Source organism: Trachymyrmex septentrionalis, unplaced genomic scaffold (genome assembly GCF_001594115.1).
Source record: "Trachymyrmex septentrionalis isolate Tsep2-gDNA-1 unplaced genomic scaffold, Tsep1.0 scaffold32, whole genome shotgun sequence".
In the NCBI taxonomy this organism is placed as follows: Eukaryota; Metazoa; Arthropoda; class Insecta; order Hymenoptera; family Formicidae; genus Trachymyrmex; species Trachymyrmex septentrionalis.
Genome location: NW_017305485.1, coordinates 3,727,251 through 3,741,375, shown reverse-complemented (window position 1 = coordinate 3,741,375; position 14,125 = coordinate 3,727,251). Strand labels below are relative to the sequence as shown.

The 14,125-nt window shown below is 31.2% G+C and overlaps 4 protein-coding genes across 7 annotated transcripts in view; 1 reads left to right on the top strand and 3 right to left on the bottom strand.

Moving 5' to 3' along the window:
• Positions 1-794: 794 nt before the first annotated feature.
• LOC108749835 (cyclin G) lies at positions 795-2,862 on the bottom strand. Its single transcript, XM_018488810.1, has 5 exons — positions 2,716-2,862; positions 2,082-2,498; positions 1,363-1,617; positions 928-1,136; positions 795-840 (listed from the first exon to the last, which is right to left on the bottom strand). The coding sequence occupies exons 1-5, from the start codon at positions 2,860-2,862 to the stop codon at positions 795-797; spliced, it is 1,074 nt and encodes a 357-aa protein (XP_018344312.1).
• Positions 2,862-13,037, bottom strand: LOC108749998 (exonuclease 1). Its single transcript, XM_018489140.1, has 8 exons — positions 12,820-13,037; positions 12,473-12,592; positions 12,060-12,321; positions 11,457-11,672; positions 11,018-11,302; positions 9,687-10,904; positions 9,488-9,588; positions 2,862-2,973 (listed from the first exon to the last, which is right to left on the bottom strand). The coding sequence occupies exons 1-8, from the start codon at positions 12,978-12,980 to the stop codon at positions 2,889-2,891; spliced, it is 2,448 nt and encodes an 815-aa protein (XP_018344642.1). The 5' UTR covers positions 12,981-13,037; the 3' UTR covers positions 2,862-2,888.
• The window catches only part of LOC108749995 (phosphoenolpyruvate carboxykinase [GTP]-like), a 16,684-nt gene continuing 6,276 nt past the window's right edge, over positions 3,718-14,125 (bottom strand). For all 4 annotated transcript variants that reach the window (XR_001939405.1, XR_001939407.1, XR_001939406.1 and 1 more), the window contains one exon: positions 3,718-3,827. The gene's annotated coding sequence lies outside the window, so the exon portion shown is untranslated. The remainder of the gene's footprint in view (positions 3,828-14,125) is intronic.
• LOC108749997 (cytochrome c oxidase assembly protein COX16 homolog, mitochondrial) lies at positions 7,968-8,629 on the top strand. The gene is made up of 3 exons (XM_018489139.1): positions 7,968-8,156; positions 8,228-8,345; positions 8,540-8,629. Exons 1-3 carry the CDS (start codon positions 8,065-8,067, stop codon positions 8,609-8,611), a joined length of 282 nt encoding a protein of 93 aa, XP_018344641.1. The 5' UTR covers positions 7,968-8,064; the 3' UTR covers positions 8,612-8,629.

Genomic DNA, 14,125 nt, shown 5'->3' with positions numbered 1-14,125 from the left:
TGTGTGTGTGTGTGTGTGTGTGTGTGTGCGCGCGCGCGCGCGCGTGTTATCTGAATCAGCAACAAAGAATAAATTAAGTATATCATGGTCAACGCTGATCAATATGATCGAGGCGATAGTATTATCATTTTAGCTGCTGGAATAAGAGCGACAGATCCGTTACTCTAATTGTTTTAGCAGCACGTGAAACTGTACCTTTAAAGTCCAGCTCAGATCGATAAAACTTTTCGTTACTTATTGCCTGGGGTTTATAGTCGATTCTTATATTTAAGATTATCTTCAGTCATGAATCAATTAGATTCTCATTAATATCTTAAGACGTTACTTAAAATGGTCTTAAAATAAAAACCGACTATAAATACCGGCCGTTGTGTTCACTTTGCGATCTTAGGACCCGTTGTTTATACATAATTATATCTTATATTTATATAACGAAAGAAACTTATATCTTGCCAGTATGACATCTGAATAGATCATGTAAACAAAGTATCTATGGGAAATCATTGCAATGCGTGAATCGATGTTTGTACTTTCGAGTAAAATTTTGATCTTCGTACTGGAAAAAGTGATAATCTTGCGCTTTTACTTGACATGTACCAGACATCTAATATATCAAAAACATGATATATCAGATGGAAATCCCAGTACCGTACTCTGAAAGGAAGTAAAAATTAAACATGTAACAAGATTCGTTTCAAAAATTTGTAATAATTTATAATGATATCTTCAACAGTAGAGAATAAACATCAATATCTCCAAAACATCATACCTCCAAAAAAAATGATGATGTTACTTTAACGTCTCTTATTGCCATGGCGTCGTGCGTATTTACGAGTTTTTCTACAAAAGAAAGATTCATACAATTCTATATTCCAATAATATATGACATTTTTTAATTGCGACTCAGAGAGAAGTGGTGATGGATACCTGATCCTGCTTGGAGACGGAATCGGCGCGTGTTCCGCGATCGCTGGTAGTACAGATCTGAAATTGTCGGTTGGACGTAGAACACCTGCAGTGCGAGATGAAAGTTTCCAGATTAGTTTCTGTCTATGAGGTGTTTGCTCCTGGGCGTTATACTTGCTCAGTACAGCGCCCACTGTTCCGTGAGTGGAGTGGAAACTCTCCTCTGAAATCTAAAACGTATTAAAAATATGAGCTTTAATCAACAAATAAATTACGCGAGCCAAGTTGTCCTGTAACTTTCGTTCTACTTTAATTTGTTCTTTGTTTTAATCTTGCTTTGAAAATTTATTTGAAGAATTTTCATTTCAACGAAAATATTTTTCCCCGTTCGCAATTTCTTCCGATATTTATTTTAAACTAAATAATACTTAAAAAGCGAAATAATGAAATATTTACATTGCATTTCTCTCGGAGCTCCACAGCAAACTGCATGAGTTCGTCTTTCAGCATCTGATAGGACGACGTAATGACAGATGTGTTATGTGAGAGTGGGTCGTCGGCAGACACGGTGGCGTCTGCATTTGCATTCAGTCGATTAACAGCAGCATCCAAATAAGTGCAGAGTAATACCAGAGCCACCTCGGAGGGCCTGAGACTCGCGCAACTACCATTGCAAGCCACCATTTCCAATCTGAGGATCAATTCAGATTCCTGAAACAGGACGAATGATATTCGTAGGAGTATAGTTTTATCATAAATTTCATGTTAATAAAAATGAATCAGTATACACGGTAGTGTATCGTTAATAAGATTAAGGTGTGATTTAACAAATATTTCAAATTTCATTATCGCTTCATTTTTTGATATCAAGGATAGTAATCTCTTTTTTTTATTATCTATGTAACGATCGTGGCATAGAGTTGCATGGCTGCTCTCTGTGCCAAAGATCCAGATTCAAATCCACCTAGAACACACATATATCAGATTTTATTTCATCGTCTCTTGGAAAATAAATTGCCGAAAATATCTTTGCCAAACCTCCTCTAATAAGCCATTTAGAACCAGCAAAAACTGTAAGTCTCATATAATATATGCGGAAGAGATCACCACGTCTGTGATAAGAGATGATGGACTCAGAGATTATCCTATAAATAAATTAGGAGATGATAGCTCACCTTGACGATATTGATATACACGTCGCCAAGATGCATTTGCTCCGCTACCGCATGAAACATTTTGTTGAACAACTGTAGAAAAGTCAGAGCGGTAGTGGGTTCAGTGCCGGGTGCCCATTCCAATTTATTTCGTATCACCTCCGACATGCGCCTCAAGTCATCAGCTGTGCATCTGCACTGTGAGATCGAGATTAGGTGTTCGGCATCTATAGAGTGCATCCGTTGGATAGCAGCAATGTAAAAGGCTGACACGCAGATGCAGGCCATATGCTTCTGCCTTGCCTTCATTTTAGTCAGGAATCGGTCTATCAGATTTATCGCAATGAAAAATACGTCTGAAGACAAATCGTACATCACTTTTAGGCATCTTAGTTCATGAGCAGATCTGTCTCGAGCACCAATCGTTATCTCATCGTCCTGGACAAACAGAAATTGTTCGATAATTATATAAACAAATGCTATCATTAATCTTTATTAATCTGTAATATATGTTAAGTCTTAAAACTTTGAAGATACTATACTAAAATCTTGCTATATTAAAATATAGAAAATAAAGCTTATCATAGTCGATAGTTTCATTGATGCTGCTTATAAAATTTTAACCATTTCCTCTGCACAACCTGGAAGTTTCTACCTGTGTTGTTATAGGTAATTGACTGAGGTCCGGTTGAAATTTAACCTCCTGGACGAGGTCTAGGACCAGGTTTTCTTGAAGTTCTTCGAGCGGAGGGATGACATCCGGTACAGGCAAGCCCGTGTCCATTCCTGCAGTGTGCGACATCGCAACAGCTAACTACAACAATCCGACTATGACCAACCAGGTTTGACGGATGTAGTGTGGTTGATGAGAAGTACCACACAACAAGAATGGCGCAGCTGGCCAGCCTTGTATCTATAAACAGAGTAATAAGAGTATAAACAGAGTTCGAGAGAAACTTTTCGTGTCCATATATAATAACATTAAAAAAAAAAATAAATAAATAAAGGTGGTCCCAAAATGTACGAACTTTGAACAATAGATATCTCTCGTTCGATTTAAATCAGATTTTTTCCAAATCCAAAAACATTTTGTACATCGAAAAGTGAAGTTACTACAGACAAATTGTTAATACTACGCGAACATTCTAATTATAATAAATTTTCAGCACTGTGAATAGGTAACATACAGTAGAATTCTGTTTATTTGCATCCTATTTGCATGAAGAAGTTTATGCTCCGGTAGTTATTTTATAATAAGAGCTTGATGTGTTGAACTGTAGTTTTTTAAAGTCAGCTGTTATTATCAGAACTAATAAGTACTCGGTTATCAAGACTGTTTTGTCCCTCAACAATTTCGGATAAACAGAAGTACGTTAAAATTATTTTATTAATTTCCATTTGCATTTCTCGAATTTGTTATTAGAAGTTGAACCCAATGCGTCGCAAGGCTTTTTCTTTTCATTGTTAAAAAATTTCTCCAGCGACATGCAATTGATATTCATTAAAGTAGATCAAGTTGACCTTATGCAAACGTCTCAGTTCACGCCTTCAATAATTTCGCTGAAATAATTCTGCGTCGTACGTGAACAAACGCACGATTATGCAAGGTCAATCGAATCGTTTTCTCTTTTAACACGACTGCTCATATAAACAAAATACTACGTGTTGCCTTTGTGCGACTGAAAAGAGAGCGTCTCAAGGATGCAACATACCGATAAAGCACTTGGATATTCTCTCTCTCTCTCTCTCTCTCTCTCTCTCTCTCTCCTTTTTTTTCTCAATTACCTTCGAGGTGAGAGAGCAGATCATATTGGATGTATGAAGCAACATATTGTAGAATTATTCAAAATGGAATTCAATAAAAATTATTCAATTATTCTCTAGATTTCTATTGTATTTTCTAGGAATAACTCCAATTGGAATCCATTCCGAACAGTTCCATAATACGTGCAAAATAATGAAAGAAAATGAAATGAATGACTGTCAACATCGTAACTAGATAGTCAGGTATCTTCGATAAATGAAACAATGACGTTTCGTAAACAGCCTCTTCAGATAAATAGAGATAAAGTTATGTTTATATAAACGTCGTAAACGCCACCTTCCAAATCCGTCATTATTGAAATACCACAAATTTCAATGTCAAGTGTGCGAGAAATATAAGAGAAATCCGACTTAATATGATTTATGATAGATATTATCAGCGTTGAAAGTTAAAGGAGAATCACTTCCAAATTAAGCGAGTCAATGTTGTAAGTCTGCACGATCTGACGTCACAGGGAAGATAAGTGGCATTCTCTGTCGAAGGAATTGCGTATTTTGGTCAAAGTCTTGCGTAGTTTTCGAATCAGTATCCGTATAAGTGCATATCATTCAATATTTTAAGCATATACACAAGCTAAAAGTTTTACTGGTTAAATTAATCTCCGATTGAATTTAATTATTTATGGCAATTTCTACTAATATAGATTAATTTTAATCCCAGTTTAATTTATTTTCTATCCTTTATAAGAATTTAAAAAAAACAAAGACACATGAATGGAAAACACTATATTCGGTCAAAGCTATTAATATTTCTTGTGAATTTATATATATATATACAATAATTTCCAGTTTAAATATAAAAAGAGAGTAAATTAAACCGAGTTTGATCTGAGTTTAAGTTAATCTATCAAATTAAAGATAATCTATAATAGTGAAAAAAGGTTAATGCCTGTTTCTACCAATGTAGATCAACTTTAATTTTAGTTTAACTTACTTTTTATCTTTTTCCAGATCTAAGAATTAGAAAAGGATAAAGAGTAAGTTGAATCGAGATTAAAATTAGTCTACATTAGTAGAAATGGACATTAGACTACCTGTTTAGTTCCACACGCGGTGGAGGTTTACTTAGAAAAGACTTCTCTATCATTCGAAGCAAACAAATCATTCGTAAAATATGTAGCTTGGGGACTTGTGATTCGAATAACAGAAGAGGGGGGAAAAAGAGAAAGACAGTGTTTAAACTGTATCCTTCTCTGACCAACGAAACGGTCCAGAGCTGATATGATGACGAAAGGAAGGTTCCGTATTACGTAAAAATTTCGCAGCTTAGAAAAGAAATTTTTGTTTAGTATAGAATAAATATATATGATTATATAATATGTATTGTTATCAAATGTCGTTCCCAGCAAACGAGAAATGGATTGAAATGAATTCAGATTCTCAGAAATATTGATTCACGAATGTTAAAATGAATGCTTTTCAATCCCGAATGCATTTTTATTCATTTATAAGAATTGCATGGAACATATCTCTATGTTTTTCAATCTAAAAATAGCTTTTTCTGTGCACAAACACACAATTGTGAATACTGTTCAATTCAAAATTTTGGATAGAAAATGTAGTTTTTCAATCCAATTGCATCCAATTGAATCTAATTGAATCTAATTAAATCCAATTAAATTAAAAAAAAAGGTATTCGCTATTTAAAATACGCGCATTCGGATAGAAAAAAATTTCAATCCATTTCAATCCATTCTTGTTTGCTAGGTTTGATACTAATTTAAAAAATTATTTAAAAATTAAAAAATAATTAAAAATTCGAATTTACTAAATATTCTCGGAATAATTTAATTTCTATCAATGTAATGTAGGCTGTGTTAATATAATTTATGTAGTATTCATCGAATAACCGAGATAAGGTATTTTTGCGTAGTTACGAGGTTAAAGGTTACGTTATCGTTGTATATTCTGAGAGTTCAACGCACTCCAGACCGACGTAAATGTTTATCGATTTTTCGGATGTTACACGTGTTAGAAGATGCATCTATATATGTATATAAATCCTGCGATGGTTAAATATTGGCAGCAAATACTGCGAATATGTAAATTATTTAAAAAATTATACACATAAAAATAGAATCATAAAGATATAAATAATATATAGAATTATTAAACTTAAATAAAAAAATAGAATCATTTATTATATATAAATACAGCACAGAAATATTTAAGAAAGTTTTATACGGTAATAAAGAAACGCGATTAACGTAACTAAATTTTTTTAATTTAACAATATCACATTTCAGGAGCAAAGGATCCTTCGCCATTTCCAAACATTTGAGGCGATACTTAATTATAACCGGTGAACTATTTTTCGAATCTATACAAATTTCTAGAAATGATAGAATTAATAAAAAATTGAATATGTTCCATATTAAATTAATTAATAAAAATAAAATAAACCGAGGATGAAATAACCGATTTCTGTTTGTCTGTGTTTGATTTATGTATGTTCATCGTTTTCTTTTCCCCCCAATGTAACACTGCGAATCTAGAGGGGAGGGAGCTATGGAGACCATGGTCCCCCTTGAAGTCTCCTTTTTTAAAAATATTTCTATCGAAACGTTATATAACATTTTTAATATTTCTGAAATACTTAATCACAATTTTGATATTCTAAAAATATTTTTAATTTAAAAAACTAGATATAAAAAACATAGATCTAATTATTAATTATATTAAATTAAATTAATTTTTTTCATTTAATTTACATTACATTAAATTTAAATAATACTTTTTCAATTTATAATTTAAATAATAATTAAATATTCTCTACCTTTTCATATTTGATTTTAAAAAATGCAATGCAATGCACATTAATTTAAATTCTTCAACTTTTTCTTTTATCTTTTTCTAAGCATTAGAATAGTCTTTAAATTAATTGTAAGATTAAATAAAATTTAATCTTAGAAACGGACATTATAAAACAAAGGATTAAGTCACTTGGTTCAAATAAATTGCAAATTTCACTTCTTGGTTATTTCCTTTTTTTCTTTGATTATAATATTAAGTTGTAAGAATACTAACGTTTATTTTCATTGCTATTTTGTTATCACTCTGACTCCATTCAGGGCACGTACTATGGAATTATTCTGAATGCATTATATGGAATGCATTCTGTATAATTTTATAATACGTGCCTAGGAATAAACGAAAGAAATAATATTCGTAACGGAGTTCATAGTAGAAGAATACAATGACCCGCGCATCGCTTTCTTCGCAAATCGGAAGCTTAATAGATAGAATAGCAAAGGAACTTCGTTCAAAACAATCTCTCAAGTTTCTTAGATCCGAGTATCAAATAACTCCCGTTAGTCCTGTTGCTATCAACAAACAGACTATATCTAGACTTAAACGGAACGGTCTTTCTACTTTACGACACAAAGAATCGATGCACCAACGACTGGAAACTCGATTTAAATCGGGAATAAAAAACAATCGAAATTCATTGTTTTGACTGAATTTATCGTCTTGAAAATCCAGTCAAAATCCGCGCGGTTAGATGGAGGAAGTAAAAAGAAACGAAAACAATCAACTGACAAATCCACTGAAATTTCGCGAAATCTTTTTTCCTCTCCATTATTCTTCGTCTCGGCAAAGTATAAACGAAATATAGTGAGATTAATGGTAAGTACTCACCCGGATGCGTCCGAAACGCCTTTACGTCAGCGAATCACCCAATTTTGGCCCGCGTTTTACTTTTCAGTCCGGGAGAATAAACAGAAACAGAACCTGATACTACGACGACTGACGGTTGGTTCGTTGGTCGTATACAATAATAGCGATGGCCAGATGGCCTTCCTCTTCCACCCCCACCATCACCCCTCAAGTTCCGTAAATCGTTGCTGATTCAGCTGATCACCGTGCACAAGCGCGCCAATCACTATTGTCGGCAAAGAAATGAAATTGGCAGCATTGACTAAAGGTGCCTTTTCATGCTGATGCTCATTAACGGCAAAATAGGTCACGTGATCAAAATTGACGATTGCTATTCGTCAATTTTAATCACGTGATCTATTTTACCGCTAAAAACGAACGTCGAATGTCGGCATGTAAAAGGCATGCCTTTAACCTAACCTAATCCTAAATCCTAACCTCACTATTGCGAAACATGAAGAACGAGGTTTAAATGGAGATCACCATTGTGCTTTTTATGTGATGTCAAATAAAAAAAAATGTAATGTCACGTTCTAGAATTTTGCAATATGGTATTCCGTTTGTAATCTTTATTATCGGTGGATCGTTTGGCCTTCGAGAATTTACGGAAATACGGTAATTGCCTTAGGAGAGAAAAAAGTATCATCTGTTGAACACGCAATTTCCTTATCAAAATAAATCTTTAGTTATAGATATAAACGTACATCTCAATATAATATACACGACGAATTGGAAAAAGACGGATTTCAAATAAAATCACCAAAAGAAATTACTTTGGAGAAAGAATATGAAAAGTTGGAGAAGGTATGCATGTTAGAACGATGGGCAAAGATTGAAATAAGTTTTAGAAGATTACAGGTCTGTTCTTTTTAGCTGAACTTCTTGCACAGCTCATCTTTTCCTTTTTTCTAAAAGAAACAACGAAATTGTGCAATAAATTTAATTAAAAAGAACAAGCCTTATTACAGGTCTGTACAATATAATTTTTATGTATTCAGATTGATCTTGACAACTGGAAGAATATTAGAATACCACGGCCATGGGAGGAACCAGAAGATACAAAAAATTGAGTATAAATAAAAATGTTTTCAGCCTATATAATTGTTATATAATTAATAGAAATGTGTTATTAAATTATCAATTTAGCAACACTTGTAATATTGATAATTATATGAAGGCTTATTATTAAATAATGCTAAGAAATAGAATTTTTTATATAATCTATTTTGGTGTAATCTTATTTAAGAAATTTATTAACAATAATAATTGACAAATTCTTTATATTTATAATTAAATTAATATAACAATGTTTTTTTACAGTTTTTCAAAAAGATTTCCAAAGTTTATGATTACAATTAACCGTATATAAATATAACGTAATATATGAGAAAAGATCTTCATCTTGTAAGTCATATAGAGAACATTCTAAAGCTTTAAATTCTTGGAATGTGATTGATAAATTAAAATATTTATTTTTATACTAATGCTTAATTATAATGTTTCATCGATAGTTTATATGTGTATATGGCAGTGAAGTAATATAACAAGAATTCATGCTGCTCTGCAGGATTCATTTGTATAGACAAATCAAATTCGTCTTGAATGAATGATGATAATCACTTGTCTATATTAATATTCTTTTAAATGCATTTAAATGTTATTACATTTTCTTTTTCTAACTACGTTCGACTTTTAATTCTTTTGCAGAATACATTTGAGCATTTGTCCAATACTTATCATACTAATAATATTAATAGCACATTCTGGTCAATATAATAAATTATGCAAATTTAATAGATTTTTAAAATCAGTGTTTAAAAGATGACCTATGAAAAAAAAATTTTATTACATAAAATCTTTCAGTAATTATATCTAATACATACAATATACGTGCAAAATTATTTTAACACATGATGTCATGCCCATTAGCACAATTTTTACTTTACCTTTTTTGAAATCCGAACATGTCTAATAAACTTTGTTGTCTAGGAACTGTTGGCGATTGTTTATTTTGGCGTAATCCTTTCTTTTTTGTTATAACTTGTACCTAAGAAATATTTTAAAAGTAATTAACTAAGTAGTTAACTTTAATATTTCTTATTATTTCTAAAGTTTGTTTATATATACTTGTATCTGCGTATTTACCAGATTTGATGAGTTTTGTTTCCTCAATGTATTTTTTTTGTGGGGGAAACTTTGAACATTTTTTGTATTTATCCATTCGAGTGAATCATTTTGCGAACTATTCGCATTTTCATAATTGTTTATATCAATAAAGTCGATACTAGAATTTGATGATACTAAATAATTATTTGTTACATAATTTTTATTAGTTGTATCTGTCATTGATGGTATATCGTCTATCCTATCAGGATTTGATTTTTTAGAAACATTTTTATAAATATTAGTCAAACAATCGTTTTGGTTTGATAAAAATGGATCATTAATATTTTCCATTGAATTTGCATTTTGCTCAGTGTTTGTTATAGATAATTTTTCTTCTAGTTGTTTCCGAGTTATATCATGTACATTCGTATCTAAAATTGTATTATAGTTTGTACTTATCCAACTGGTTTCCATGTTTTTATTCTCTGACTCAAGTACGCTGCACTCTTTATTATCTGATTTTGAGAAATATTTACTTTCTATTACAGTATTTTCATCTATGAGAGTTCGTTTTACACGCATTAAATTTCTTCCTCTTTTTCGATAATTCCCGTTGGATAAAATACTTGGTGAAGTCGTGAGATCAGATACTCGTTTAATAAATGGATTTTTTTGTTTAAGTAAATCTGGTGATGTGTTATTCGTTAAATTTAAATCATCTTCTGATGCTTTGTTAGTATTGTCGATTAGCTTAGCATCTCGGCTTGATTTATACATATTCAAAATAGCAGTATTGTGTAAATCATGATCCTCTGGATTGCTTTGAATGTTCGAACTATTATGCGAATTTAACGAGACGTATGCATTCTTTAGAGACTTTCTTTCTTTACCAATCTCTTTTCCATTAAGAAATGACGAATTCAATACAGAGAGAGGGGAAGAGTTTTGACATTTCGTTTTGTTAGTACTGTCGATCAGCTCAGCATCTCGACTTGATTTATACATATCCAAAATGGCAGTATTGTGTAAATCACGATCCTCTGGATTGCTTTGAATGTTCGAATTATTATGCGAATTTAATGAAACATACGCATTCATTAGAGACTTTCTTTCTTTACCAAGCTCTTTTCCATTAATAAATGACGAATTCAAAACAGAAAGAGAAGAGTTTTGACATTTTGTCTTCAATTTATATTTGCCTGACCAAATACTTGTTTGAATCATTGTTTGTCCTGTATCTCGCTTTCTTTTTCGTTCCTACAATGTGTAATTAAATTTAATGAATCTTTTGAATTTTTATTACTAGAGTATCATATTATTTCTGAAGATTATCCAATATATATTTTATAACAGTTAATTCAACTACTTACGATTTTATCTGGATTAAAATCATGAACCATTTTTAAAGTAGCTGGATCGCAATTACCAAGAGCTAGTTGTAAAGCAAGGTCCTCATCTAACTCTTTTCCAGCATATTGCAATTGATCTTCAGTGATATTAGCTGGGGGTGGATTCAATCGTACTTGCTTCCTTTGCAATGGACAGAATACTAATTGATGTTTGAACGTTATTTCAGCTAATATAAATGCGTCTCTGTATTCCTGTGGCACGATTAGCGACTTCATGTTGAGAACCGAACCTAAACGTGTCAATGCCTTAAAAGATATTGGATCAGCATTATTTAAGACAGGCATACAACTTTCGTATTGTCATAGATTTCTTTTTGTATTTATATAAAATTCTTGTTAGATTTTTCTTATTGCTAAGTTATGGAAAAAAATGTTTGCTGCTAAATTTGGCATAACTAACCCTATGTATATTTTGGTCTGTACTTTTCATAATAAACTTTCGTGCTTTTCCCAAGCCAATACCAGGAAGAGAAGGAAGATAGTCGCAACCAGACAAAATACAGATATGGCGGAACTTATCCATTTCAAATTGTTCAGATCTTACATTCATTGCCAAATGTAATTGGTCTTGTGCGATCAAAATCCCATTTCCAACAAGATCCATTTTAAAAAATATCTATAATAAAAAGGAACTTTAATAAAAACAAAAAACACTTTAATAAATGAAGATCATATTTGAAATGTTTATCTAATAGCTGGTATCTATGACTTTTAAGACTTTTTAGAAAATTGATGTATAGCAAAAAATATTAGATGCTTTCCATTTGGCGAGACAAGTAAACACAAACATTACCTTTCCTGAAAATGAGTACAAAAATAAAATGACACTTGTGTCAATTTGTGTCACTAAATAAAAAGCAACCATTACAAACAGGAAATAAATCCTTTCCTTGAAAAAACATTCATATTGTTTCTCAATACTATGTTATTATATATTAAAGTAACAGAAAATAAAATTTAAAGAAAGAATTAAGCTATAAGAGAAGAAATACAGTATACTAACTTTTTTACATCCAAATAGCGTTAAGTCACTATCCTCTGTGATAACAACATCAGCTATACCACTAATATTTAAATATGCCAATTGTGCATCAGCTTCATAAGGAGCTATAATACAATCAATGTTCTCATTCTGACATTGTTTAATTAATTCTAATGCTATCGTGTGAGTAATATCTACAGCTCGTCTCAACAAATTTGTTCCTTCTGTAACTTGACCCATTTGTATCAATTCGATTGCTTTACGACGATTCAGTTCTCTGGCTCTATAAAATAATACAGTTATACATATGTTATTTATTCATCCAATTCAGAATTTACAGTAAGCTTAAGTTTCATTGAACTTAAAGCAATTTTTGGAATAAGGCTTAGTTTTCAACTTCATAATATTTGAATAAATCGTTTCTCTGTACATACTTTCGTCTCTTGATTTCTGTCTGCTCTTTAGCAGGCAACCGTTGACCGTCAAACACCAGGATGGGTTTTATCTTGTATTTCAAAAGCATATTTATATATTTCATACAATACACAACGTACCTATAATAGAATAGAAAAATTATTAAACACCCATTAATGTAAAAGAAAATAGGCCTGTTCTTTTTGGCTGAACTTTTGCACCAGTTCATTTTTCTTTCTCTTTTTTCCTGCTGGAGAGAAAAAGAAAAACGATGAATTGGTGCAGATTCATTAAAAAAAAAACGAATCTAATATGAGAGAAAAACAAATCTAATATGATGAGAATAATAAATATATTTAATGCTTACGCATCTGTCGTTTCTCCCATCATTAATTTCTCAGCACAAGAAAATGCACCTTTGTGTAACCAACAGTAAGAATCAATTGCAACAGTCCCACCAGAAAACTCTTTGATATTCGTCTTTCTAGAAGATTTTTCTAGGAACGGTAGCAACCCGGTGATACCCATATTTATAGAAATTAATTTCTGTCGCAGTTTCAACAATTAAATTGTATTAAATAACAAATTCTATTAAAATACATTCCTTACATCAAAACTACATTGCCGCCAGATTCACTGACATTGCGCATGTCATTATAAACATACTACCAACATTGAAACTCTAGATTCCTTTTTCGTCCTAGTGAATTTTGAAAAATTCATTTTGGTTACCTATCCTTTCGCGAAAGAGTAGCCAACCTAAATTTGAACGACAGTTTTGATGGAAATATTTTTATGAGTTTATTTCTATGAGTTTTTCTAGAGCTACGTTCCAAAACTTCCTTTTCGAGGAACATTTTACTCTATATGCTATAGTATACGTCACGTATACTATATATTACGAGTAAAATTTTTCTCGGAAAGGAAGTTTTGGAACGTAGCCTAGGTATATGTTCTGTGATGAAACCGCGGGAAAGAATTGTACTTGTTTTTATCGAATGTAGATTAATTTCGATTCAATTTACTTTTTATCTTTTTTTAGTTTTTAGAATTACAAGAAAGTGGAGAATTAAATTGAACTGAGATTAAATCTACAATAGAAATGGGCATAAGTTATACTTTTGGCTTTGATGCACTCACAGATGTTATGTTTTCATTATAAGTTATTTAGTTTTTAGCCTCCTTGTCTCTAATCATATTTTTATACTGTGATAAAAAAAGACTGAGTCAATCACAGCTTGAATTCAGTTTCTGGAATATCGTCGAATGACAAAAAATGGTGACTATTCTTACTTTATTCATCATCTGATTTACATTGACTCTCTTTTTGATTATTTGTGGCTTCTAAAACGAAAATTGCTGTTGGAAGATCAAAGATTGGATATTCCAGAAAACTGTACTCGATTGAAAATGATTATAAAAGGTACACTTTTTGATATAGTTATAATAAAATAAGATTTAATTTTTGTTTTATAAAAATATACATCTCTTATACAAATATTTTTACATATTATTATATACTTTTTGCAAACTTCCATTAAATAGATTATAATATAATAGCAAAATCATAAATATAAATTATATTACAATATAATGTTCCAAAAATTGTTATAAATTAAATAAAAATATATTAGAATGTATTTTATCTGTATGTAGCATCTTTCTAATACTAT

Coding starts and splice junctions, on each gene's coding strand:
- LOC108749835 (XM_018488810.1), bottom strand. CDS start 2,862: ATGTCGCACACTGCAGGAATGGACACGGGCTTGCCTGTACCGGATGTC. Junction 1,618..2,081: donor TGTATATCAATATCGTCAAG/GTGAGCTATCAT, acceptor GTCCTGTTTCAG/GAATCTGAATTGATCCTCAG. Junction 841..927: donor CCGTCTCCAAGCAGGATCAG/GTATCCATCACC, acceptor TTTCTTTTGTAG/AAAAACTCGTAAATACGCAC.
- LOC108749997 (XM_018489139.1), top strand. CDS start 8,065: ATGTCACGTTCTAGAATTTTGCAATATGGTATTCCGTTTGTAATCTTT. Junction 8,157..8,227: donor CGAGAATTTACGGAAATACG/GTAATTGCCTTA, acceptor ATAAATCTTTAG/TTATAGATATAAACGTACAT. Junction 8,346..8,539: donor AATATGAAAAGTTGGAGAAG/GTATGCATGTTA, acceptor TTATGTATTCAG/ATTGATCTTGACAACTGGAA.
- LOC108749998 (XM_018489140.1), bottom strand. CDS start 12,980: ATGGGTATCACCGGGTTGCTACCGTTCCTAGAAAAATCTTCTAGAAAG. Junction 11,673..12,059: donor CGCTATTTGGATGTAAAAAA/GTTAGTATACTG, acceptor TTTTTATTATAG/ATATTTTTTAAAATGGATCT. Junction 11,303..11,456: donor CAGACCAAAATATACATAGG/GTTAGTTATGCC, acceptor ATATCTTTTAAG/GCATTGACACGTTTAGGTTC.